This window comes from Rhinoderma darwinii, chromosome 7 (genome assembly GCF_050947455.1).
Source record: "Rhinoderma darwinii isolate aRhiDar2 chromosome 7, aRhiDar2.hap1, whole genome shotgun sequence".
NCBI lineage: Eukaryota > Metazoa > Chordata > Amphibia > Anura > Rhinodermatidae > Rhinoderma > Rhinoderma darwinii.
Genome location: NC_134693.1, coordinates 121,564,841 through 121,592,785, shown reverse-complemented (window position 1 = coordinate 121,592,785; position 27,945 = coordinate 121,564,841). Strand labels below are relative to the sequence as shown.

The following is a 27,945-nucleotide window of genomic DNA, read 5'->3' as shown; positions in this document are numbered from 1 at the left end:
GTTCTGACGGAAAGCTCAGACAGAAAGTCGGAACGGAGCCCTGACACAGATGTGAATGAAGCCTTACATGTTAACTGGCTATGCAGATCTGAAATATACCAAGACTAAACAGTGTTTTATTTTTTTAAAGGAGAAGATGCAGTGGAATCGGCACGTTCTGTTTCCTCTTTAATATCTGCACTTGGCGGGCAAGATACAGATCTAAGACAGGAGAACACGGAAATGGAACCAGACGATGCAGATCCTGATCGTTATAATGAACTATTGGAAAAATCTTTTGAAGCTAGTATAATAGAATCTATTAACAAACTGTTTCCTGATAAAAAACAAACTACTCCTGAAGAGATTGATAAAATGGAGTTTTCATCGGCATCAGACGCTGTTGCTAATAATTCTGCACATTATGAGCAAAGCACTTATGTACAAGAGCAAACCATGGATCATATGACCTCAGTAACTGCTCCACCTGTAGATGACGGCTTTGCTGAAAAAGAGGTTATTAATGATGAACTGTTGATAACCGAGGAAATTATCCAGGTAATTCTTTTTTTTCTTTATTTATTTTTTAAATCAAGTAATTTTTTTATTTTCAACAAAAACACAACAGTTGCGACACATTGACGCAACACAGATATAACACCCAGGTAATGATTCTTATTAAATAAAGTTCTATTACTAGCTTTAAGTTGTATTTACATATCTATGGATCTCATGTCCTAAATCAATTATTCTTATTGTCTTTATTTTTTCCAATTATATTTTAGGGTCCATATTCAGGTTATGCCAGTCCTTGTCCCAGCACACCTACAGAACAATTGTACCCACTGCAGGATTCTAGTTCAAGCAATATAGAGTCTGAAATGCACTGGAAATTGATCCCAATTACAGGTAGTGTAATTATTTTTCAGGTTTTTATGTTTATAATATGTGTGAGGGAAGTGTAGAGATCTAAATCTGTGGACTGGAATGCCTACAGCTGTTCATCTATTTTAAAGGAACAGTGTCATCACAAATAATTTTTTTATATGTTAAAGATGTTAGTGCCTTAATATAAACGTTTATTTTCATTTGTGTGTTTGTGTTTTACTGTTTCTTATTTTTACACTTTTTCTTCCCTATGGGGGCTGCCATTGTTTGTTCCATTTCTGTGTGTGTCGATTAACGACACACACAGACATGGAATACGGCAGCCACAGTCCCATAGGGACTGTGAACGGCTCCCGTCCCATTGACTGCCGTGTACGGCGTCTGTGTGGGAACTGCGCATGCGCCGCTCCCACACAGTCCTATTCGAAATTGGCGCCGTCCGGCGCCATTTTCCTGTGGACCGGAAGTCGCGGCCGGACAGTAATATTACTACTTCCGGTCGCGGCTTCCGGACTCGTGCACATGGAACAGCGGCAGCAAAGGGAGCGGACGGGCCGGAGGGAGCCGCGGCGGCAGGAGCAGGTAAGAGATTTCAATGTATGTTAGTGTTTGTGTGTGTTTACTACTGTATGTAAACCTACTACACTGTGGGTTACCTCAAAAAATGGCGACACACAGTGTACGAGGTTAAACCTTTCAAACCCCTCGTTTATCCCGGCACTAGCCAGGATAAAGGAGGGGGGGATGCTGAGAGCTCACTAGAGCGAGGGCTTTTAACCCAACGTTGCAATGCTGCAATTTTGGGAACAGCTCCATCTAGTGACCAAAAATGGGTAGTATTATAAATTAGAAATAATTTATAATATTTCCTGGACTCGTGCAAAAAAATAAAAAAAATTTGAACAATGTTTAATCACCCACACACTAAATGTTTAATTTTTTTTAAAAAAACATGTTTTTCTGGCAACACATTCCCTTTAAGTAAAAGGAATTTAGAGAGAAAAAATTACAAGTTAATGAGATTCACTAAGGGTACTGTACACATTGTGGTAGTTTTCATAAGCGCGCACAGTTTTATAGTGAATTTATACTGGTTTTGGCCGCGCAACTTGTACACTACCACTTTTGTGTACAGGCAGCCTAAGCCATACACACGCTGATTTATACTCAACGGGGATTGCATTTCAGTACAAAAAATATTACATGAGTAAGTGATCAGGCCATCTGAGGCTGGGTTCACATATCGTGGTTAAAATGTGTTTTATTGCCAATCGCTGGAAAAAATGTAGCATTGTGTTGTGACTTTGGGAAAGTTTTGATCGAGACACTAAAAAATGCACCATTTTGTTAAGATTGCGGACATATTTTGGCTGCGACATCTGAACCTTGCCTGAGGACCATTGATTTATTGCTAAAAATGTGGGCCAATATTAATCAGGGGAAAGCAGCAAAAACCTTTGTAGTTTTGGGTTTACAAAGGGCATCTTTTGATTTATTTACTTTTTGTGAGTTTGTTTTTAGCCAAAGTCAGAAATACTAAAAGTAGGAAAAGTTTTTTTTGCTAAAAAAAAAAATGCATAAAAACAGCAGTTTTTTTTTTCAAGTTATAGAGCTATATGAACCACCAATAGGATTAAGACTACTTGCTGGTTTGCCTGCATCTGCTTTAGTGTTTTTATTGAGTTACCAATGTTAGTTTTTCTAAAAAAAAATATTTATAGAAAAAACTTGAGTTTTCAAATATACCTGTATCTAAAATTCTTCTCACATAACCTTTCTTAAAAACAGTGGGTGTAGCCCACAGATTAAACATGGTGTGCATAATGTGACCCACTAACCGCAGGTTATGTGACCCCTGATATTCCATTCACCCTGTCCAGGCCTCTAACCAGTGAAAAGTATTTTTTGAGTAGCAGATTCCATTATTTCTACCATCAGCAGTGTCTCAGCGTCATGTGTGTCTGTTTCTGTGTAGAAGTAGCTTTTACCTCCTCTCTTTCTCCTCCATGTGGATGTGTGTGTTTTACAGCTAACTTTATAAACAACACGACATCACCTAGAGACAGGCATCAATGTTGTACATCATCTAGGGACAGGCAGTAATGTCATACAAATAAATACAGATAGAGAAGTTGTTGCAAAACCATAATAATTTATCATTATTTCACCATTAGGCTGGGTTCACACGACCTATTTTCAGGCGTAATGGAGGCGTTTTACGCCTCGAATTACGCCTGAAAAGACTGCTCCAATACGTCGGCAAACATCTGCCCATTACTTTCAATGGGTTTGCCGATGTACTGCGCCGACGACCTGTCATTTTACGCGTCGCTGTCAAAAGTCGACGCGTAAAATTACAGCCTCGTCAAAAGAAGTGCAGGACACTTCTTGGGACGTTTTTGGAGCAGTTTTCTCATAGACTCTATTGAAAACAGCTCCAAAAACGTCCGGTAAAATGTGAGTTGCTCAAAAAACGTCTGAAAATCAGGTGCGGTTTTCCCTTGAAAACAGCTCCGTATTTTCAGACTTTTTTGGCTCAGCGTGTGAACATACCCTTAGTCTTATTCAGTTAACCCATGCATGTCATGTAACCCTATTGCTAACTCAATGCAAGTGGTCTCATGATAATGATTATGGTGGGGGGGTCTGTATATGTATGGATCACGTGACTGACACCATGTAAAGTCCTATTCAGTTAGCCCATGAATGCATTTCACTGGACTAATCTGTGGGTTATACGATTCTGCTGTGCAGGGGTCTTTCGTGGTGTATAACAAAGGTATGCAAGCAGAATTTTAAATCCATGTATATTGGAAAACAAGATGATATCCTATTCTATAAATGTGGTCACCACTGTTGCCTTAGGCTGGATTCACACGAGCACATTGCGTCCGTAATGGACGGAACGTATTTCGGCCGCAGGTCCCGGACCGAACACAGTGCAGGGAGCCGGGCTCCTAGCATCATAGTTGTGTACGATGGTAGGAGCCCCTGCCTCGCTGCCGGACAACTGTCCCGTACTGAAAATATGATTAAAGTACGGGACAGTTGTCCGTCAGGGACTCCTAGCGTCGTACAGAACTATGATGCTAGGAGTCCGGCTCCCTGCAGTGTGTTCGGTCCGGGACTTGCGGCCGAAATACGTTCCGTCCATTACGGACGTAATGTGCTCGTGTGAATCCAGCCTTACAGTGCTGGTGTCCTGGGTTTGAATCTGACCAAAGGAGTTTGCCTCTTCTCACTGTGTTTGCGTGGGTTTCTTTGGGTACGCCGGCTTCCTCCCACGCTCTAAAACATACAAATAGGGAATTTAGTTTGTAAGCCCAACTGGGGACAGTGCGTTCTTTACAGAGCTGCAGCATATGCTGGCTCTTTATAAGCAACCGAAATAAATGAAAAAATGACAACTGGAAAATTTAAAGGGGTATTTCCAGAATCAATATGTACCACCTATCCAGCTGTACTTTGCTATCTCTCTGTCCCGTAGAGGATTGATAGTCCTCCTCTTTATTCAAACGCCTCCTCACCGTTGGGGGTGCAGTGAGGAAGAACGGGGTACACAAGACCCCTGTTCTCGTAGTCAGTCGAGGTTTTAAGCGATGGGGCCCCCAGCAATCAGACCGTGATTGTGGAAATACCCCTTTAAAGCTCAATTAGAATTTTGCAAGGACTGTTGCGAATTACATCACTGACTTGCTTTGTCACTACCCGCACCTTTTGTTTAAATCGTATTTTCTCGTTAATATAATAGGGGTGCACCGCATCATGGGTATAAGCCCTGCCACTAGGAGGCTGACCCTAGGTATAAAAAAAAAAGCTTTGCTCCTATGCAAGCTATACCCCTATCAATGGGCACCAGTTTTTGTGGTGTTTTCTGCCAGTGCTGGTCAGCCAGTCTCCTCCATCCCAGGTTATCTGGTAACTCCACATTCAATAAGAGCTTTACTGAAGGGATGACAGGGGACCTGAAAATGATGATTTGGTAAGTATATACACCTTCCCTGGTCATCCATTTTTTTTTTTTTTTTTTTTTTTCTTTCTTCTTCTTCTTTGCCTGTTCTTTACTGTACGGCCCTGATTTTTTGTAAAATTTTTTTTTATATGTCTTGGCAGTTTTCCTAACATCTATTCGTTGCCCTGTCCTTCTCCCTGGACAAGCTGAGTGGGAGGAGCTCTTGGCCTCTGTATTGCTGCTTCTAGGGGACAATTTTTTATTAGTTTTTTTTCTTTTTTCTTCTGGAGTATGCTTAGCGAAGCGTGGATGGCTAGTCTATTTCTCTTATGACACTGCTCCCAGCTGTCTCACATCACATCACTGCAGACTTCTGTATATCTCCTGTTCCAGGTTCTCCTTTTTTCCACCGAACCGCACCCTTTTCCACACATCACTACTGTCTGGTAGGACAAGCCCTGCGAGCTAAACCTCCCTTGTTCCCTAGTCCTCTCCAGTACACCCCCATACAGGTAGTACTTTGGATTAGTTTCTCCCTCCTAGTTAGTTCCTTTCCTTAGGTGCCAGCTCTAGTACTCTTCTTCCTTTTCCTTATTTCTATAATATGTCCTCGTCCAGGGAGGATCCCTTCAGATAACCAGTCTCTTCGGTGATCGTTACACATTTTTACTTTGCCCGTTTGTAAGACCATGTTCCCATGCCACCAACCGTGTTTCCTCTGCACATGGTGTCTTTGTCCTAGGTGTCTTCTGACGCTGTCAGCCGTGATGCGTGGTATGGTCCCTAACCCAGGCCATATATATTTTCAGAATCTTGCGTTGCATGGTTGCTGCCTCAGCAGACCATCCAGGCTGAGCCCACCAGAGTTACTTTAAAGGAGGACTCAGGAGTTCATCGGAAAGCGAATCAGGAGTTCATTGGATAAGTCTCCCTTCTAGGTGTCCACTGAGACCTCTCCAGCTAGAAGAGTAGATCGCCAGGATCCATCCACCACCTCTCTGGAGTACTCTGATTCCGAGTGAGATTCAAAACTGGCTTCTGCAATGAAGGATCAGGGCCAGATGCCATATTTCCTTACCTGGATGACCCTTTGGTGAAGGCTCCCTCTAGGCAGGACAAACCATTCCAGCCTCAGGATTATTCTGGACACTCTGCAGAGCTTCGGTTGGATTGTCAACCAACAAAAATCCTCTTTTCAAGCACAAAGAATTCCTGGGGATGATCTTCAAAAGCAGGACAGTCAGGGTCCTTCCAAGATCAAGTCCATCCAGTCAGGAATATTGCTCCTCCGTAGAAACTCCTCCTGTGCCAGCCACTTTTGCATGAGGTTTTTGGGTTTAATGGTCTGGAATATCCCCCCTGCTCGATTTCTCAGGGCCAGTCCTTCCTGCTACTCAGCTGACTGGTCCTCTATGGATGCCAGCCTCTCCTGCGAGGGCCAGTGCTCAGTCTTCACACCGCTCATGGCCTGTGGTCGAAGGAGGAGGTTTTCTTGCAGATCTTAAACATTCATCTTAAGCTTGAACACTTAAACTTAGGGCCATCTTCCTTGCCCCCTTTCTCTGGACCTCCCTTCTGCAGTGCTATCCTGTCCGGATCCAGACCAACGCTTTAAGGGCGGTTGCCTATCTGAATCTTAGTCACGCGGCAATACAGGTGTTCTCCTGGATTCTGCAATTGCCCGAGGAACACAGTCCAGTTTGTCTGGTCTGCATGCTGTGGGTGGACAAGGTACATGCCTGTCTTGTGCATTCTGTTCCAGCAGCCTTTGGCTTTTTGGTCTCAAGTGAAGGGTGTTTTCTGCAGAGTGTTGCTCCCTGGGATCTTTGTCATGGCTGCTCCCCAGGTCTTCCATCTGTGACCCGTATGTGAGGCACCTTCTAGGGCCTTCCCCATGTCTATTTTCTTCATTGGGAAGGTCTCTGAGCTGGCAGCCTTTTTCTTGAAGTCTTCCTTCCTAATTCTACACCAGGACAAAGTGGTCATGCGACCTGTTCCTTCCTCCCAAAGGTTGTCTCTTCCATCTACATAAATTATGACATTGTTCTCCTCTATTTATGTCCTTCTCCCATTCGTGGGTGCATCAGCTTAAGGGCCCAATCACACGAACGTGAATCTCGTCCGTGTGCTGTGCGTTGAAACAACGCACATCACACTGCCCCATTGATTTCAATGGGGCTACTCACATATGTCTGAGTTTATATGCAGAGAGAGAGTCCGTTGCGTGAAACTTACTGCATGTCCTATACTGGTGCATTTTCACGCACATAGTCAATGGGTGCGTGAAAACCATGGACAGCACACAGATGCACAGCCATATGATGTCCTGTGTTTTATGCATCAATTACATGAGAAAAAAAAAGTGCTTGCGAGTGCGTGAAAAACGCACGCCACACGCATAGCACACTAAATCTGCCACGCTCGTGTAAATGTAGCCCAACAGACTTGGTTTTGTCGGGCCGTGCACATCTACCCGCCCATGACCAAATCCTTTAAGCGGTCGGACTGCATCTTTGTGATTTCAGAGGCCCTGCAGTCCTCGCCATTGCTTTCTTATTTTGTTCTGCTATCACATAAGCTTATCGGTTGATAGCCAAGGATTCTGCCTTTCAGGTCACTGTCCACTCCACACAGGCTGTCGTGGCATCCTGGGCGGTCCAGCATCAAGCTTTAGCCTCTCAGGTAATCAAGGCTCCTACCTGGTCTTAAGTGCATATCTTCACCAGGTTAATACAATGGGCCTCCTCAGAAGCCAGTCTGGGCAGCAAGATACTTTAGGCCACTGTGCATTAGGTGGGTTGCATGGTAGCTTACTCTTTTTTTCTTTTCGTTCCTACCCTCTGGGACTGTTTTATGACGTCCCATGGTGCTGTGTCCCCCAATGATACGAACGAGTAAATTGTATTTTTGTACTCACTGGAAGACCCTTCTCTCATTAGATTCATTGTGAGACAGTTCTTGCCCTTTTTTTTTAAAATTCTGTCATGAGAAAACAAAACTAAAATAACCACAGTGACCGAGGTCCAGAGACCAGGACGTGGTTATTGTTTTCTAAGTTGCTTTTCCATGTGGACCTCTCCTGCTATTGCTTTTGCAAAAACGGATTCGCCAGGTGCCTGTGGGAGGGGTTTTGCATGCTTAGGAGAAGCCCATTTTTTTAAAAAAATATTTAGTGTCTGCCTACTAGTAGCAGGGTCGTACACCCATGGCACTATAAATCCAATGAGAAAGGGTTTTTACTGTACGAATATCCAATGATTTCACATTCATATATTGCGTCTAATCGATCAGACTCATCCATCCATTGACTTATAAATGATTGATCGGTCAGGTTTGTGTTCTTTTTCTACTGAATAGAATCGTGCAGCATGACCGTCCAAAAAACAAATGCAACTTCATGCAGCGCCTCACTAGCAGTTTTTCTTGGTTTTTTGATATGTATGTTTTTTATGGAACATTTATTATGTAAATATTTTCAATGTCGTTACATGTCCTTACAAATGTTAATTCTGTAGGACTTTAGTTAACAATAAAGAACTTGTTTAACTCTTGCCATTTCCGGCTAGTATCAACCTAGTTAATAGATATTTTCAAGAACACTTTTTATTTTGAGGCTTCATGCTTACTGCAGAGTTGTGTTCATGGATCCTGTGCAGGAGCGTTCGTAGTCCCTACATCTCTGTGCTAGAGGTATTCTGTGTAATCGCGCCATAATACAGCATCCGATGGAGCATGGCAATATTTTGTTATGTCAGATTCCGTATGAATCCGAGCCAGAAACTCTGTATGATTTTAATTTGAAAGCTGAGGCATAGAGATGTACGGTATGAGTGCCATATTAAGGCTTAGTACAATAAAACTGTAAAGAACCGTAATGCGGCATATACATCAGACCTAAAACTGCTAAGCATCAGTTGTCTACTTTTTTTTTTTGTGGGATTGAATATTTTAATTTTGTACATGGTTACATTTTCAGTTCTTTGTTAAATGCTATGATGGTTGAGAAAAAGAACTGAGAAACTAGTTTTCTGATTCATGGTAAAAATTTCCTACAATTTGAAAGAGGTTGTCCACTACTGGACAACTGATGACCTATCCGCCGGATAGATCAACAGTATATGATCTGTGGGAGTAGGACACCCGGACCCTGCACCGATCAGCTGCTCCGGTGGCCTCTGGGAATCGGACGTCCATGCCGGAAGCAGTTGTCTCCGGTCACTGAATAGCAGCTCTGCAATGTGCGGGGCCAACTGCTTCCAGCTTCGTACATTGCATACTGTGCAATAACATCCGGTTCCTTCAGGCCGGTCCCCACAGATCATATGCTGATGACCTATCTGGTGGCTTGGTCATCAGTTGTCCGGTAGTGGTCAACCCCTTTAAGACTACCATCGGGGCGTACATGGCAATATGTTACACATATAAAATCATTTTTTTTTTATATGTGTATGTATGCAAACTTATACCAGAATTTGCCATGCGTTCGCTTCGGAAAAATGTATACATCTACGTATGACAAAGTATTACGGAGGGATTCTCCATAATCTTCCATGATATTGTATGCCTTCGTATAAATATTGGAGGTATAATGAGGTACAATATGGCCTAAGAGTGCTCTGGGTGCCATATTGCAGCTCTATACAACTTGGGTTTTACAGAACCATAATATACCTGCGTGCGTAAACCCCCAAAGCCATACACTATTGCCTGTGCTCGAAAAAAAGGGTATGACCTGTTGCACAAAAATGTATAGCAAAATGACACACTTTGGCATATGTTTGGCCCATAAGATACTGGAGTATAAATTCATTCCAAAATGTATTTATTTTTTGTTGCTTAAAAAGAGACTGGAAAAAAATTGTGTGAAAAGCGCTTGATTGTATTTTTATTGAAGCATATCTACAGGGTATGTATACATAAGGAGCATGACTACTAAAATGAGAATCCTGTCGTCTAATAGACTGCTGACAAAATACATATACAAGAATTTGAATTTCATCTGCAGAAGTGCATGTTTTCTGATCGCTCCCTCAAATAAAGGGAGCAATAGACATAATGTCATATTAGCAGATTGCTGTTTGAGCTATTTGGAATAAAATATTAGCAAGTTGCCAATGTGTTGTAATGCATCAAGCAACGTTTTGGGGGGGGGGGGGGGGGTGTGCCTGTATTTTTATCATATCACCATCAACCAGTCTACCACCTGCATTGCAGAACTCCTGTTTTTCACTTATTGGATTCTATAGAATAGACCCTAGATAAGAATCCATGATTTCTAACTACTGGTTTCCCCCAGGAGAGGAAGGAAGAATACCAGAGGATCATATTGGAAATCTTAGAGATGAAAAACAACAAGGTGAGGAGGGTAATGCATTTGATCCGAGTTAAAGTTATATGCTAAGCATTGTTTTAATTGTAGCATATATGGGAGCACTTTTTGTACTTGGCACTTCTGTGCTTCTTGAGGTTCAAGCAGTCTGGTATAGCAGAACCTTTACTGGAGTAAAATGTTGGTTATGGTACGATTTAGAGTTCACTTCAGCAAATATAGGCTAATAAGACTACAGTGATTGTAGTAACATACTTTTGTATAGTTAAAAAATAGTTATACCCTAGATTTTGAGGCCAGGGGTTACAGTTCAGATCAAACCATAGTACATCTTATCTGGACACTTAGTTGTTTTCATATTGGATATTTAAATATATTAGGACATACTAGATCATGTAGTGTTCAATATGTAAAGCTGATTTAAAGAGAACCTTTCACCTCCCCATACATGTGCAGCATGTAATGGGGAGGGCTGCACAAACCCTGGGGCATTTTATATATTTTTTCTACCTCCAACCGTTATTTAGATATCGGTGCTGTTATATTTCCGGTGGGAGAGGTGGCCGCAATCCTCATTGTTGGTGCACTTTAAGCAGCAACAACAAAAAAAACACCTTTTAAAGGTTAACTAAACTTTTAAAAACTTTTGACATGTGATAGACATGTCAGACGTTTTGATCAGTGGGGGCCTGTGCACTGGGACCCCCATCGATCGCTTTATGAGGAAAGAATATCAGAAACGAAGCACTGCGCCACTTCGCTTCTGATCGGCTTTCCTCGAAATGCCGACCAAGGGGTGTACGGACTCCTAGACTATCAAAAATAAAGCGGCACCAAGTGCTTCTGCCGCTTTGTTTTAGTGACCAGTGTGGGTCTCCGTGCTTGGACCCCCACCGATCAGAACTGCTGACATGTCACATTTTTTTTAAAAAGTTTTTAGTTACACTTTAAAACCTAAAGCTCTTTATAACTAAAGGTCATTTCATCTGCATGTACATTGTTCACCTCTTTCATTTTTTTTTTTGGGTGTGTGTGTCCTTTCTTGTTACTTACAGCCTATATAAATTTGGTTACTTAAAGAGAACCTTTCACTGCCCATACATGAGCAGCTGAGTGCAGCATGTAATGGTCAGGGCTTCACAAACCCTGTCTCACTTGAAATAATTTTTCTAACTTCCTCCATTATTTACATATCAGTGCCGTTATATTTGGTGCCCGTTATGTAAATAAGCCCATGAACTGTCAATGGGGCGTTTCTATCTAACTAAATGGCAAGGAAGCGTGATGTCTTCGCTATGACTGTCCAATCCACTACGGACAGTGTCAGGACGGCTTGAGCTGTGTTACCTCCCACGAGAACACAGACTGGTGATTCTGCAGAGAGCTCTCTGTGTGTTCTCGTGGGAGGGAACTCAGCGCAAGCCGCCCTGATACTGTCCGTAGCTGATTGGACAGTGTCTGAGCAAAGACATCACGCCCCTTTGCCATATAGTTAGATAGAAATGCCCTATTGACGGTTCAGGGGCTTATTTACATATCGGGTGCCAAATGTAACGGCATTGTATGTAAATAACAGAGGAATATAGGATTTTTTTTTAAAGTGAGACAGTGTTTGAAGCCCTGTCTATTACATGCTGCACATGTATGGGCAGGTGAAAGGTTCTCTTTAAATCTTGTTTTCAGTGACAATATCCGCACCGTTGCAAGTAAAATGTAGTATTACATGCCGCTATTCATATGAATGTAATACTTGGACGACTCAAGTCAACCAGAGTGAGAGCTATTCTTTGAGAGATGCTCTAGCTCATAGCTGTTTTTTGTGGATGGCACCTCCGTCATTGTGCTCTAGTACGGCATATGGACAGACTTGGTCTTTGATACAACCTATTTAAAGAACATCTAGTGGACGCTCCTGATTAGTATCCTTTTTTAAAATAAAAAGTTGATATATATAGATATATATAATATATATATTTTTTTATTCTTTTTCTCTGAAGGCCCCATGCAAGAACAGTATATGGGCCCTTGCTCTGCAATATCTCCTCATAGAACACCCCTATGTCTATCTAACAATCCATCAGTAATTCTTAGCCATAAAATATATAACGTTAAGGCATTTACATGCAATCGATTAGAAAAGAAGGCTGCTTTAAGGTGACAGTGGCCCTCCTTACCTACTGAGGCCTTGTGCAACTGCACAGGTTGCTGCAATGGTATATCTGCCCCTGACATTCCCTAAAATTATGAGCCTTCTCTTGTGAAATGCTATTTTAAAATGCAATATTGAAACAACTTTGATAATATTAAAAGAAAAATATTTCTATTAAAAGTAAATTGTAACTTTTAGGAACTACAACAGACGAGCACAGAACTCTGCTGTTTCTGTCAGCCCAATAAACTTTTAATGGAGCAGCACCACACATGCCCAGCCTCTTCTCCATTCAAACTCCTCCTAACCATGTCTTGCGGGTGGGAGATCCCACGTTCTTTAGTGGGTGTATCAGCAGTCGGAACCCCACTAATCCTCATTTAATACCTATCCAGTGGATAGGTGGACAATGCTGTAGGCTGGAATACCCCTTTGAGAGAACGCAGGTTTTGTTTTTTTGTTCCCCCCTCAGTCTGTCAAATTTTGTGCGTTTTAGGCTTCGTTCACATCTGCGTCAGGACTCATTGATTTCAATGGTGACGGATCCGGTGCCAACGGTTTCCGTTTGTCTCCATTGTGCAAGGATTTCGTAGTTTTGACCGATTCTATGCTAGTCATTCCGTCAAATTGACGGAACCCTTGCACAACGGAGACAAATGGAAACCATTGGCACCGGATCAGTCACTATTGAAATCAATGGTGATGGAAACCGAAAACCTATGCTTTCCGTTTGTGTCTGTCAGAGCTTCATTCTGACGGAAAGCTCCAACGGAACGTCAGAATTGAGACCTGACGCAGATGTGAACGAAGCCTTAATAATACATCTTTAGAGGGGTTTGAGAGCTCCAATTTTTCTGCTTCTCTTCACACTGCCATAGTTAAAGCATACATGTTACAAAGAAAGAAATCAAAACCACTCTAGGTACTAGGAGCTGTAGAATAGTATTATATGTATGTGGCCAAAAATGTAGTCTAACAGTCGTATTTTTCCTTCCTTCCATCTGCTGGTGGTTGTTAATGTAAATTTTCTCCATGATTGTTGGGCAGGCTCTTTCTGTTGTGATGTAAGAGGTAATGCCGTGTGAGCTGACCAACCATAGGTCTTTCTCTACTGCTTCACTTTTCTTCTCTCAGCATGAGGTCTCGCAAAGACCGTGAGAAACTGCAGCTGCACCCCTTCCTCTCTGTGTTCTAGTTACTATTTATACTAGACAGATTCTTTTGGCGACGTAGGATGTTCCTGAACATGTTCTGAAAAATATGTACTGTAGCTGTTTAATTGATACAACTCTGGCAGCCTACTTTCTGAAGACCAATCCTTTGCTGTAACAATTCATCTTTACCATTGATGCAGTCGTTAAACTCTATGGCCGTGTAAAGGGATTTTGGAGATTTGGAGCTCTATAGCTGAAAAAACTATCTTGAACCGCAATCAAGATATATTGTGAAATCTATCGGCACAGAATGTTGAATGATGTTTTATAGGTATACCTTCGCAACTAAATAATTTTTTATTCTCCCAATGCATCTAAAATAAAGCAACTTTACAATAGTTCTTGATTTAAAAATGTGCAAATGTATTTGTTTATACAGCTCCTATGCAGACCTATCCGTTTTTATGTTAAAGAGGCTCTGTCACCAGATTCTCCAATCCCTATCTCCTATTGCATGTGATCGTCGCTGCAATGTAGATAACAGTAACGTTTTTTTTTTTGTTTTTTTTAAAAAACGTTCATTTTTGGCCAAGTTATTAGCTATTTTATATATATATATATATATATATATATATATATATATATATATATATATATATATGTAAATGAGCTTTGAAATGGACAACTGGGCGTTTTTTTTTTTCGTTCTGTCCAACTGGGCGTGTATTGTGTTTTTAACTGGGCGTGTTTACGTGTATGACGCTGACCAATCAGTGACCAGTCAGCGTCATACACTCCTCTCCATTCATTTACACAGCAGCGATGTGCAGCCACATACACAGAGATTAACGTTACTGCAGTGTCCTGATAATGAATACACATGAAATCCAGCCTGGACGTCATGTGTACCGTATTTTCCGGACTATAAGGCGCACCGGATTATAAGGCGCACTTTCTATGAGCGCCTTGTAAGCAATCATGTTTCATATATAAGGCGCACTGGATTATAAGGCGCAGCACATTACCGTTAAATAAACCATTGCTCAGACTGCAAGTCAAAATTTATTACACTTTTTAACAATAACTTGCAACTGGTTCAGCTGTAATTGCAAATCAAAACGTTAAGGGTATGTGCACACACACTAATTACGTCCGTAATTGACGGACGTATTTCGGCCGCAAGTCCCGGACCGAACAGTGCAAGGAGCCGGGCTCCTAGCATCATACTTATGTACGACGCTAGGAGTCCCTGCCTCGCTGCAGGACAACTGTCCCGTACTGTAAACATGATTATACTACGGGACAGTTGTCCTGCAGCAAGGCAGGGACTCCTAGCGTCGTACATAAGTATGATGCTAGGAGCCCGGCTCCTTGCACTGTGTTCGGTCCGGGACTTGCGGCCGAAATACGTCCGTCAATTACGGACGTAATTAGTGTGTGTGCACATACCCTTACCGTACTTTTTCAGTTCATTCCTCCACCAGAAATCCATCAAATCCGTCATCTTCAGTGTCGGAGTTGAACAGTTGGGCGATTTCGGCATCAAGCATGGGGTCCTCCTCTTCATTATCCGAGTCGGTTTCGTTGCTGCTGCTAGGCTCTTCAGTGGTGATTCCAGCCTTCCTGAAAGCTCGGATGACACTGGAGACTGATACATTCTTCCAGGCATCCACGATCCACTGGCACATAGTGGCATAACTCGCACGGCGTTGCCTCCCTGTTTTGGTGAATGTGTGGTCACCTTCTGTCATCCAATGCTCCCATGCAGCTCGCAATTTAACTTTAAATGACCTGTTGATGCTGATATCTAGCGGCTGGAGCTCTTTGGTTAATCCACCAGGGATGACAGCAAGCTCCGAATTAGTTTTCTTCACTTGGGCTTTGACAGTATCGGTCAAGTGGGCGCGCATCGAGTCACAGACCAATAGGGATGGGGATTTGTGAAAAAAGCCACCCGGTCTCTTGACGTAGACCTCCCTCAGCCACTCACTCATCTTCTCCTCATCCATCCAGCCCTTTGGGTTAGCCTTAATGATGACACCAGCAGGAAAATTTTCTTTAGGCAAAGTCTTCCTCTTGAAAATTACCATGGGTGGTAGTTTCTGGCCATTAGCCTGACAAGCGAGAACTACAGTGAAAGATGACTTCTCATTTCCTGTGGTACGTATAGATATCGTACTGGTCCCTGTTTTCTCAACAGTACGGTTTACGGGGATATCGAAAGTGAGGGGAACCTCATCCATGTTAATAATGTGTTCTGGCTGGATATTCTTTTCATTTATCTTGGTTATGCAGTAGGTGCGGAAAATGGCCAGCTTCTCTTCATAATCCTTTGGTAATTGCTGGCACACAGTAGTTCTGGTGCGAATGGAGAGATGACGCCTTTGCATGAAACGAAAGCACCATGAAGGACCTCCTCGAAAGTCCTTGATCTCCATGTCACGTGCTAAAGCAGTGGCTTTGAGTCTAATAGAGACAGTGGAGACGCTTCTACATGCGTTTCTCTGTTCCATAACCCACTGTTCTATTTTGTCCTCCAACTGTGGCCACCTTGCTTTGTTTCCTCGGAAACTCAGTTTGGTCTTCTTTACTTGGCGGAGGTCATCTTCTTGTTTTCTCCACTTACGCACCATGGATTCATTAATGTTGAATTCTCTTGCAGCTGCCCTATTTCCATGCTCTACTGCATAACTTATAGCTTTAAGCTTGAAACCTGCATCATAAGCATGTCTCTTAACAGGAGGCATTTTTTGGGGTAGTGGGTATAGTTAACGCTAAAGCAAAGATATATTGCAAGGATCCTACAGAGCTGTAAGTATCACTCAGTGTGGCTCCTGATTACGGTGGCCGTAATGCTCAATCCATTTATGGATACTGTAAAAACCCAAGTGAAGAATAAATTCATAGGCGCACGGGGGGGAGGAGCATGGTGTGTGCTGTGGTATGCCGCCGCCGACCCCTGCCGCCCACGATAGAGGTAAAGGATCCTGTATGAACCCCTCTCTTTACTGTCGGGTTCATATATAAGGCGCACCGGATTATAAGGCGCACTTTCTATTTCTGAGAAATTCTCAACATTTTATGTGCGCCTTATAGTCCGGAAAATACGGTATTCAGAATCCTGACACTTCTGACTCTTTTCTTTGAGATTTCCAGCAAGGGAAACGAAATCTCGTTTACCTCCGTAATCTCGCGAGATTACGCGTGGCTTGCTGGAATCTCACAGAAAAGAGTCAGAAGTGTCAGGATTCTGGTCAGGATACATTTTGCTGCACTGACAAAATTTCTGGCTGCCCTGGCAGTTTTTTTTCACTGATTTAAAGCTAACCACCATGACGGCTTCTAAATGAGCTTAATTTAAAACGGAAACATATTCTGCCTGTGGAGAAGGGAACTAAAGGAGAATCCCAGTTTTTAACAACTTGTTACTTTCCTGGCATTAGAAAAAAAATTGTGCTTCAATTTACATTGTTAGATATCTTATACTTGCAAGTTTTATTGATTTATATGATTATCTGATATACGGTAATGATCATACTTGTGTGCATGTATAATTAATATTTGATTTCTTCCCCTTGCCCATTCCCCATTTTCAGGCTTAAATCTGATTGAAGACCAGTCTGTGTACTCTTCACCAAATGAAGATTACCTTCCAAATGACCCAAGAGTTAACCACACGAGGCGATGCAAAGGGTCTGGTTATTCACCACTGGAAGAGTACAGGAAAGGAAGAAGACATTCGTCTAGAAGTGATAGAGGACCTAACAGAGATCACGTGAAAAAGGGACATTTCAAAAGCAAACACTGTCAGAATGGATTGATTGAGAACACTGTGGTTGAAGTGTACAACAAATTTTCAGAACAGCTTCAGGAGATTCTAAGCGAAAAGGATATTTCGTTCACTGCTGCTTCAACACCCCTACTATCTTCGGAAGACAGGGTAGTCAAGCTTTCAGACTGGCTGTCTCCCCAAGCCTCCGAGATACCTGTGCAGCAATATGTTGATGAGCTACGTGTAAAGCTGGACATTGTTGTAAATTCACGTACAAAACCTACATATGTTAACAATCCTTTTGATGGCTCCTATGAAACTAAGGGAACTATTGGTGCCTTAGAGCATGGGCAGCAAGGGTGCAGTACAGCGGGTTATACACACTTTAAAACGGGCATTTCACAGACCGTGGAGACTTTACCATGTTCTGAATTGGGTCATAATGGTTGTATAGAGCAGGCGGCTTCTTCAAAAAGTGCACAGGATACTCCACCACATAGAAGTCCAATTCCTCATATGGATGCATTGCCTCCGGTCTCGCAGGATAACGTACTTAAAAATCCAGAGAAAACAACACCTGTCTTGCCAGATATTTCAACATCTCATACGGCTCTTACGGATTTAATAAACCAAATGAATCCGGAAGTATTCAACAACTTGGTGAAGATTTTCTCTCAAGTAAACAAAAACATAGTAAAATTCTATATTCACGCAGAACAAGAAGGAAGCGCAACATGCGGCGAAATCAAGGTAATGTGATCTTGACATAGATCTGTTTCACTTTTCAGAATCCTTCGCACGGTGTAAGATGTCATATGTATAATAACGAACTATCGCTCTATGTATGTTACTAAAACCAATGGGGATTTTGTCTTTAATAATCTCTCTCCACACAGCTTTTAGTTCTAGGTTCTCTGTAAGATGTATTAAAAAAATAGCTTTTAGGTACTTCTGATCTGCAGAGCAATGGGGCTGAAAGATTGTACCCTCCTTTGATAGACTTTAGGAGCCACCACAGGAGCCCCTGTGCAGATCAAAATAAAACATTCCTGTTCTCTACAATGGAGCATGCACACTATAACAAATGTCCCCAACCTATATGTAAGTCACAAGCCACTTACAAATACAACAGATGGTGTTGAGACGCACTAGATATTAAAAAGCCTTTTACACTTTTTTTACCCATTGACACAGCTTTAGCCCCGGTGTTAAAGGGAATGTGTCGCTAGAAAAATATATATATTTTCTTTCATTAAACTGTTAGTCAATAAATGATTACACATTGTTCTAATTTTTTAAATTTTTTCACAAGTCAGGAAATATTATAAATTAGATTCTAATTTATAACATTTCCATGTGCTGGTCACTAGAGGGAGCAGTTCCCAAAATTGCAGCTTTGCAATGTGGTAAAGCAATCTCATTGCTTTATGCTGCAAATTTGGTGTAGACACACACGCTCTAGTGTCCTCACACAATGCCCCCTCCTTTATCCTGGCTAGTGCCAGGAGAAAGGAGGGGGTTGAATGTTCAAACCTCCTACACTATGTGCTGCCATTTTTCGAACGAATGCACAGTGTAGGAGGATTAGATACAGTGTAATCACACAGTATAACACAAACGTAACTTACCTGCCGCTGCCTCCGCTCCTAGTCCTTGCGTCTGAATATATGACCGGAAGCCGCAACCGGAAGTAGTCATCTTACTGTCCGGCCGCGGCTTCCGGTCCACATGAAAATGGCGCCGGATGTCGCTCGGCCGAAGACCCTCCTTTTGGACTGTGTTGGAGCGGCGCATGCGCCGTTCCCACACAGACGGCGTACGCTATAGTGAATGGAACGGCTCCCTTTCGCATTCACTATGAGGATGTATGTGCCGTATTCCATCTCTGTATGTGTCGTTAATCGACACATACAGAGATGAAAAAAAAAAATGGCAGCCCCCATATAGAAGTAAAAGAAAGAAAAAAGTAAAACACAAATAAATCAAATTTATTTTAATAAGGTACTAAAAGCAAAAACATATAAAAAAAAAAATTTACGCGACACCCGTCCTTTAAGGGGGTTTTCCCATCTTAGACATTGATGGCATATCCACAGGATATGCCATCAATGTCTGATAGATGGAGGTCACAGCTGTGACCCGTATTTATCGAGGAAACGTTCCCCTGTATATTTGTGCTATAATTTCCGCCAATTTCTGGAGTAAATTATAGTATGTTTGTCGGACTACTGGTGGCCCTGCCACTAAAACCTGGCAATTTTTAATTATAAAAAAAAAAAAGGTTCTGCGTGGCGTAAATACCATAAGCCGCCATTTTTTGCAACTTTTGTGCCATTTATGAAAATTGCCATAGATTTCTATTGGTCGAAACTAATAGTTTTCAGTGCCATATAGCAAACGAGTTTTCGAAACCATTGTTAAATGGTTGGGACCGTTAACAATAATTGTTAGATCTATGGCCGGCATTTTATGTATGTTTTTGTCTGTACACAATCTCACGGATGGCTGGAAATTTTCTGTTTTGCATCTACTTTGTTTTCATAACTTCAGGCTTTATCATGTGGAAGTAATATTTTCTCCTAATTTGTTTCTAGGATTACTTGATAAAACTTGGCAATGTACAGTGTTACCCAGACCAGTATGTGCACAATAATGCAGTCTCTGATAAACTACTAATTATTATTCAGAATGAAGATATTGCCCAGAGTATTCATACGGTGAGTTATATTCATTATCTCCGTGTTTTAAAATGGAATTGTTGACAATCCTTTGCAATTTATTTTCTTCAGTGGATTTCCAGGCCTCTCCCTCATCTTGTTGTGTAAACCATTGCAATAGAAATGCATTGATTCATAGTTTTCTTTGTCTTTCCTTTTAATAGATCCCTTCCTTGACAGAATTGAAAAAGCGAACCTGTGTCAGTTTTGCTGGTGTGGACAGTTTAGATGATTTGAAAAATCACACATATAATGAACTTTTTGTATCTGGAGGATTTTTTGTATCTGATGATACTGTGCTAAATCCAGATTCTGCCAAAGCTGGTAAGATTTCTCTTTTATAGCGCCCCTTGTAACCTTCGCTGAAATTTAACTATGCCACTGGCCCGTCTTGTCTTTGTAAGGCCCAATTAATAGCGATTTCAATGCTATATCACTGTTTATGCCTACAAAAGCTCCCGACGTATATGTTGAAGATGGGCTGTGACATGCCTAACAGTAGCATCCGTGACCCATAGACTAAAATGGTATCTCTTTAATGTATACGTCATGAACTCTCATGACCCTTTTGATGACGTATCTGATAAACAGGAAGCTTTGTAGCCTATGGGTGATGAATTCCACTGTTAAGCATTAGTCACCCATAGGCTATTATGGTATCTGTTTAACAATAAAAGACTTGAGTTCAAAAGGACACTACTTTTGGCGTCCTTCAGGCACATGGAGACCTATGGACATGTCTATCACGTGTGTTGTGAGCTTACCCGATATACATGCTAGATGTAGAGAAAAAAGTGAACAGGGCCTAAGTGGCATAACATAGTAAAAGTCAATGGTCTCTAGAAGAAAGGCCGCCAGCATTGTAAGATCACATTACATTCTACAGCGCTGGTGGCCGTTCTGGATACGGGATCCATGGAGACCGAGCAGGACGCAGAGTTATGAGCAGCCGGCAGCACAGACTACAGACAGTCCGTGCTGTATTAAGAAGCAGAAACTGCAATACAAGTTGTTTAGAATTACGATCATTGTGCACACTCCTGCACTATAATTGTTTTTCGATATGATTTCAGTATAACTGGAGGTACTCTAAATCGTATGCGAGTCGCATTTAAAGAGGCTCTGTCACCAGATTTTGCAACCCCTATCTCCTATTGCAGCAGATCGGCGCTGCAATGGAGATAAGAGTAACGTTTTTATTTAAAAAAAAACTAGCATTTTTGGCCAAGTTATGACCATTTTTATATTTATGTAAATGAGGCTTTCTAAAGTACAACTGGGCGTGTTTACAGTAAAAGTACAACTGGGCGCGTATTGTGTGCGTACATCGGGGCGTTTTTACTTCTTTTACTAGCTGGGCGTTGTGTATAGAAGTATCATCCACTTCTCTTCAGAACGCCCAGCTTCTGGCAGTGCAGACACAGCGTGTTCTCGAGAGATCACGCTGTGACGTCACTCACTTCCTGCCCCAGGTCCTGCATCGTGTCGGACGAGTGAGGACACATCGGCACCAGAGGCTACAGTTGATTCTGCAGCAGCATCAGCGTTTGCAGGTAAGTCGATGTAGCTACTTACCTGCAAACGCTGATGCTGCTGCAGAATCAACAGTAACCTCTGGTGCCGATGTGGCCGACACGATGCAGGACCTGGGGCAGGAAGTGAGTGACGTCACAGCGTGATCTCTCGAACACGCTGTGTGTCTGCACTGCCAGAAGCTGGGCGTTGTTTAGAGAAGTGGGTGATACTTCTATACACAACGCCCAGCTAGTAAAAGAAGTAAAAACGCCCCGATGTACGCACATAATACACGCCCAGTTGTACTTTTACTGTAAACACGCCCAGTTGTACTTTAGAAAGCCTCATTTACATAAATATAAAAATGGTCATAACTTGGCCAAAAATGCTCGTTTAAAAAAAACAAAAAACGTTACTCTTCTCTCCATTGCAGCGCCGATCTGCTGCAATAGGAGATAGGGGTTGCAAAATCTGGTGACAGAGCCTCTTTAAGTGAGTCACTTTTTTAAACCTATTGGTGCAATGCAAACAAAGTTGCAATGGTGGACATACCCTTTAATGATAGTGTTGTGTTCATTTGTATACTGACGTTCCATATTATCTTGTAGGTGAACTGAGAAAATTTCTCCTGTTCCTTGAGCAAATCAGTAGTCCTGAAAGAAAGTGGCAATGGAAAATTCATTGCAAATTTCAGAAAAAACTGAAGGAGCTTGGAAGGTGAGTCCTTTGTTCTAAGAAGCTAGAGTGAACTAGAGGCATGCCACACATGATAGAATTGGCGGGACTAGAAATTCTAATTGGTTATACTGAGCACAGGAACCACGAATACTACGAGTACTTAGATATTGTCAGTGTATATGCATACGTGCATGTTTTAGTGTTAGATGCTTGAACAAGGTACTTGTCACTGAGAAAAGTGGTTGCCGCAACTGGATTACCCCTTAAAAGTGCGCCATGATCAACAATGGGTCTGGCTATTAAAACTCCTCGTGATCAGCTGATGTCGCTAGTTGAAGCGGTTTGTGGCCGCTGCAGGGCAAATGTAGTATTACACAGCGCTCACAGGACAACACTAACATCGATCACATCTAAGTTCATAATCGCCTAAACCATTAATTCAATAATATATATATATTAAAAAAAATGCTTGCAAAATTGTACATAGCCTTTTAAGCTTTATTTTGCTAAAATCAGAAAACCCCTCTAACAGTGGGCCAAATCAATGCCCTTTCGTAATGGGTATCTTGCATCTGTCATTCTGCCCATTCCTTTATTATAAATTGATCAAGTAAAAAAAAAAACACAATGATTTTCTTTCATTTACCCGTGTGTTCCCCTTTTAGGACGAAACCAAATGCACTGAATATTTTGGCTCTCCTCAACACATACCAGAAGAAGCATCTAGTTGAGATTCTTTCTTATCATAACTGTGATTCTCAGAGCCGACAAGCTCCGGAACTAGAATGTTTGATCAAGCTTCAGGTTCAGAACATACAGCAGCGACACCTCATATTTCTGACAGGTAACAACTGTACACCGCAAAACACAAATAATAAAAAGCATGCAATGTAAGTGTGACCGTCAAACTAAGGCCTCGTTCACATCTGTGTCAGAGGCTCCGTTAGGGGCCTTCGTCGCAGATCCAACAGAGATTACTGGAGACCGTAGCGCAGCATGGCATGCTGCACTATTGTCTCCGGTAAAGTCATGGACACCCCGACAGAACCCATTAAAGTCAATGGTTGCTTCCGTTATTCCCTTATTCTGCTCCTCTGACTAAGCAGAAATACAGAACACACCGACGCAGATGTGAACAAAGCCTTTAAAATTATATTCATATTCTGTTCCAGAAAAGAATGCATCTTTGTTTCCTAATTATGGTGAAAACGGGATTGTGGTAACAAGAATGGACGAGTTCATGCAGAATTTTACCAACCTGGTTGGTCCCCAAAGTTCCAGCAGTGAAGGAATTTATCTGCCCAGTCTGGCCAGTGAAGAAAAGCAGACAGGTATTTAATGTGTTTTCTGTCCAGACTCTGTACCCCCTAGATGTCCATGAATAACTACAGTTTACATTTACTAGTTATTGGGAATGTTGGCCTAAACATTTAAACTTGTAGTAAACTTAAAATTGTGTTCAGTCAGGAGTCATCTTAGTTACAGTATGAATTGACAGATGCAGACAGTAGAAGGATTACTGCAGTAGTTAAGCTGAAAATGTCCACAAAATTTCAAACTTTTAAGTAACTGGATGTGTGGACTTTATGTAAATCTGTGCCATTTAATTTTATTGGTAAATATAGGTAAAATAACTTGGCACATGCAGTGCCCTAATATACATTGCATCAAAACAGATCTATTGACAATCCATTTCGATATTCTCTATGGACAAGATATATATCATAAATTTGTATTCGAGCGAATGCACGTGGCAGTATGGCAACACACGGAGTCCGTACAGCGCTGTACTAGTGAGCATTGGGCGCTGTGCGTGTGTTGCTGTACGGTGCCTCTGTACAGCACCAAATTGCCATACAGATGTCGTAATACGGCGTCCAATTGAAGATGCCTAAAAAATTCAATCTGTATAGAATCAGAGGCATAAGAAGGTACAGCATGGCCCCATAGACTTCTATGGTTGCTGTTTTACAGCGCCTTACAAAACAGAGACTGTATAGAGCTGTAATTCTTCCCCCTGCATGAGGCCTAAATAAATGAAAGCACTTCATGTATTCTGGTTTTACCGTTATTTGCAATAATCTAAAAGGAGGTGAAATTGTGCATTTTTTTCCAACAAATTTAATTTTAAACACAACAAATAAATTAGTAGTGGGGGAGAAAGACAGGGTGAGCAATTTGTGCAATCTGCTGAGACCCATGTTCAAGCCAGCAATAAGTCCTGTATGCAAGTTCTGGGGGTGGGATTTGTAGTAAGAGTCCGTAATAGTTCTGGTCAAGTAGCGGGTATACTCCAGATGAGGTGTTTCAAGATGAGAATCAGAGGTTTAGGCTCAGAGGGGAAGGGCAGCAGTCAATAATGAGCGGGAGTGGCATGCACATCGCAATATGCAGAGAGTATTTCTGGTTTCCCCCAGTCTGATTCTTTTGGTTTCATAACTGGGAGGGGAGGGTGTAGGAAAGCTGAGGACTTTCAAGCTAGGGCCACCGCAAGGGGTAAAAAAAGGATCATCAGTCGGTCTATATAGAAACGCATGCGCAGGGTACAGCAGTTGAAGAGTGTTTATATGAGATTTCCACCTGCTACGGATTCCTCCAGATACCAAGTAGTGGAACCAAAGCATTCACATAGCCTTAATTTAATGTGGGTGGGAAGAAGTTAGATAATAGGTCGCCATGTTTCAAATAATTTCCAGACTTGGGATTCTTTTTCCAAAGAGGCATCCCACTAGTCCATTCTCAGTCAAAAAGTTCGCTATTATAAGAATAGACGTAGAGAGGGATTGTCCGGGCCCAGCCAGATTTGTAGAATAGTTTTAGATGCCGCAGTGAAGATGCAAAAGAGGAGTCTCTTTTTTTTAATTGAGATATGGGGGTGTCATTTACTGATAGATGACCAAAGAGAGCCCAACCTGGGGTTAAGGGTATGTGCTGAGTAGTATTTCCTGTTCCAATATGATCAGATATTGGGGCAACTCAACAAACCGTGGTACATATCTGCAGTTTCTTTCCCACATCTGAGACAGGCCGGGGTTGAGATATTTCCCATATGGAAGTTTCGTAAGGCAGAGATGTAACCTCTATGGTCTGTTTTCAAAAGCATCTCCCAGTAGAGGAGGACTGGGTTGTATTTTAGTGCCTTAAAGAAGGTCTGGAAGATTAAACTTGGTGTGAGGGCCACATAATCTTTCCCAAGCTTGTCGGGTCGTAATTTGTGATTATAGAAAGGAGTAGAAAGCTAAAACCAGACCACTTGGCTCTGTTAGGGTGTTTAGCCGGGGGCTGAAGGGGTCATTCCAGTCCCCCTCCCACGATATGCAGCATACCCGAGACAGCTTTGGGCTTGTAGATCGTGGAAAAAGAAGGGGTATAGAAAATCTCACATGGCACAGGCTTGGAAGACAGAGATCTGTTTGCTTGGCGCAGTCAATTAAGTCCTTAACCTTTTGATACGCCCTCCAATGCCCATCTGTAGAAGATTGGGTGCATTTTACCTACCTGAAAAGCAAGGGTGTGGCAGAAAGAGAGAGAGAGACCTGTGGGCAGAGGCCATGAGTGCTATATGGAGAGGAACAAAGTATTTTCCTTAAAGGAGTTTTCCTATCTTTGACCTTTTATGGCATATCCTGTGGATATGCCATAAATGTCCAAGATGGGAAAACCCCTTTAACAGTGGAGGTTAGGGAGCTGTATGGCAAATTTAATAAACAGATAAGAGCCGAGGGAGAGCATAGTGAGCGCTCAATTGCTGTAAGCGTGTTGTAGAACATGTAGCCTGATTCTCCTTTTCGCCCGTTGGATAAATATGCAAATTAGGCCAATAATTGTGCATTTCTTTGGGGCACATGTGTATGGGTAGGGAGTGGAATAGGTACCAGTGCTTTTGGGAAACTAATTTTGAGGTGATTCTCCTTTCCTAAGAGTGTGAAATCCCCACACGCTGCTTATGTCTGCCTGTAGTCCGGTATAAAACGTGTTTGGATTAGTAGAGTACAGTTTAGAGGGGTTGCGTGTGATTTGTACCCCCAGATAAGTTAGTGAATGGTTTGCCATTTTAAAGGCAATGTGCAGGGCCAGGTGGGTTGAGGAGAGGCAGTTAGGAGGAGTCTCCGATTTGACATTGATGGAGAAGCACACAAGGGCTCCCTTTGTCTCTATTTTACGTCTCAGGGTATCCTGAGGGCGGGATCCTAACATTTCGGGTAATTGCACACGGAGCGGAAAAATCGACTGCCGATTTTCACCACTAATCCACAACAAAATCTTCACCTTACACATGCAGATTTTGTTGCCAACTTCACCCTTCTAATTGAGTGAAATCTTCAGGAAAAATCCGCAACATAAATTGACATGCTGTGGATTTTAAAATTCGTACCACATTTCACTTTTACGTGTGGTGAATTTACACAGTGTGTAGATGAGATTTGTTAAAATCCCATCTAGTTTGCTGATACTGTTTTACGCTGCGACTCTTCAGTCAGTAAATATCCACGCAGAAAAGCTGCCCCGTGTGAAAGGTACCCCTAATCTGAAGGTACATTGCTGTGCCACCTATGACAGAAGATGAAATTGCCAGAGAATGCTTCCAGAATAAGTAATGTCTCTTTTTATGTGGCCAAATATTTAGGAAAGTTCTCTTTGTAAAACAGCTCTCCGCAAAGCTGATGTTAAAGAAGAGGAGGAGGATATGTCTCTGGACTCGGGGGATGAAGCTCCAGAGATTGAAGTATGCACCAATTCTGCAAACCCTAAACCGGAGGGAAGTGAGTCTGCAAGCCAATCAGAAGCTGAGGATACTCAAACTGAGTGTTTGAAGCCCAGCTCTCCCATTGTAGATTCTGACTACATGCAGCCAGTAACGCCCGTCTCCACAGCTGGTTCAACAACAGGTGACAATAGCAGTGCTACAGGAGATGACATCAACAATTTCCGAGACTACAGTAGCAGGCAATTAGGTATTTCTCATTTCAACCTTCTCACGCATCAGACTTTTCTTGGATCAAGTGTATGCCCTGTGCTGGGTAACCAAATACCAGGGGAAAACGATTACACAAATTCATACAGTCAGTCAACAGAACAACATTCTGAGTGGGATCAGAAGTAGAATGTAAAATAGATTTTTTATTTTTTTTTCTTCTCTACTTGCAATATAATTGAATATATATATATATATATATGACTTTTTGTAAGATTTTGTTTTTTGTTTCTTATACAAAGTAAAATAACCTTTTTATTATATATTGAGGGGAGAATCCCCCTTTCTCTGCCTCCTTTTTGGAATGTTTGTCATGTACATTACACACCAAGTAAATAAATTTTTTATGTAAATGAATTGAAAGAATTGTATTTTAACTTAAGTGTTGCTTCCTTTTCTCATCCGCTTTTAAAAAAAATTTTAAATTTTTATTTTTTGCTTTATTGCGAAAGTAAAATACATTTATGAAAAAATAAACTGAAATAAAATGGAAGGCTCCAACCATGAATGTACGTATTATAGTTATAAAACATCAGGGGAGATTTATAAATTGTATCATAGGATACATCAATTTGAAACTGAAAATTTTATCGAAATGGCAACACATGGGCGTCCCATGGGTATGTCTCTTTTTCTAGACAGTTTGCCAATTATGGCACCTACCTCAATAATCTTTAAAACCCATAATCAATTTCCCGCAGCCATATAATTTCCGTGCTATTTTTGATGATCTAACCTTATTTACATTGTTAACTTCATGTCCCTATAAAGCATGGAACCCCATTTATATAGATATACACAGATATCGATCAGCCATAACATTAAAGCCACCTGCCT

At 41.7% G+C, this 27,945-nt stretch overlaps 1 protein-coding gene across 4 annotated transcripts in view; it reads left to right on the top strand.

Annotated features, from left to right (window-relative positions):
• The window catches only part of TASOR (transcription activation suppressor), a 63,589-nt gene extending 36,124 nt beyond the window's left edge, over positions 1 to 27,465 (top strand). Inside the window, exons 15-24 of one of the 4 annotated variants that reach the window (XM_075833914.1) lie at positions 134 to 537; positions 765 to 888; positions 10,116 to 10,175; positions 17,048 to 17,973; positions 19,818 to 19,940; positions 20,105 to 20,264; positions 22,064 to 22,172; positions 22,799 to 22,977; positions 23,306 to 23,464; positions 26,783 to 27,465. In XM_075833914.1, coding sequence (XP_075690029.1) covers positions 134 to 537; positions 765 to 888; positions 10,116 to 10,175; positions 17,048 to 17,973; positions 19,818 to 19,940; positions 20,105 to 20,264; positions 22,064 to 22,172; positions 22,799 to 22,977; positions 23,306 to 23,464; positions 26,783 to 27,237 — 2,699 coding nt within the window. In that variant the 3' untranslated portion in view covers positions 27,238 to 27,465. Of the gene's footprint in view, positions 1 to 130; positions 538 to 764; positions 889 to 10,115; positions 10,176 to 17,047; positions 17,974 to 19,817; positions 19,941 to 20,104; positions 20,265 to 22,063; positions 22,173 to 22,798; positions 22,978 to 23,305; positions 23,465 to 26,760 lie in introns of all 4 variants that reach the window. The other 3 variants (XM_075833913.1, XM_075833916.1, XM_075833915.1) reach the window with 3 other exon arrangements.
• The last annotated feature ends 480 nt before the right edge of the window (positions 27,466 to 27,945 follow it).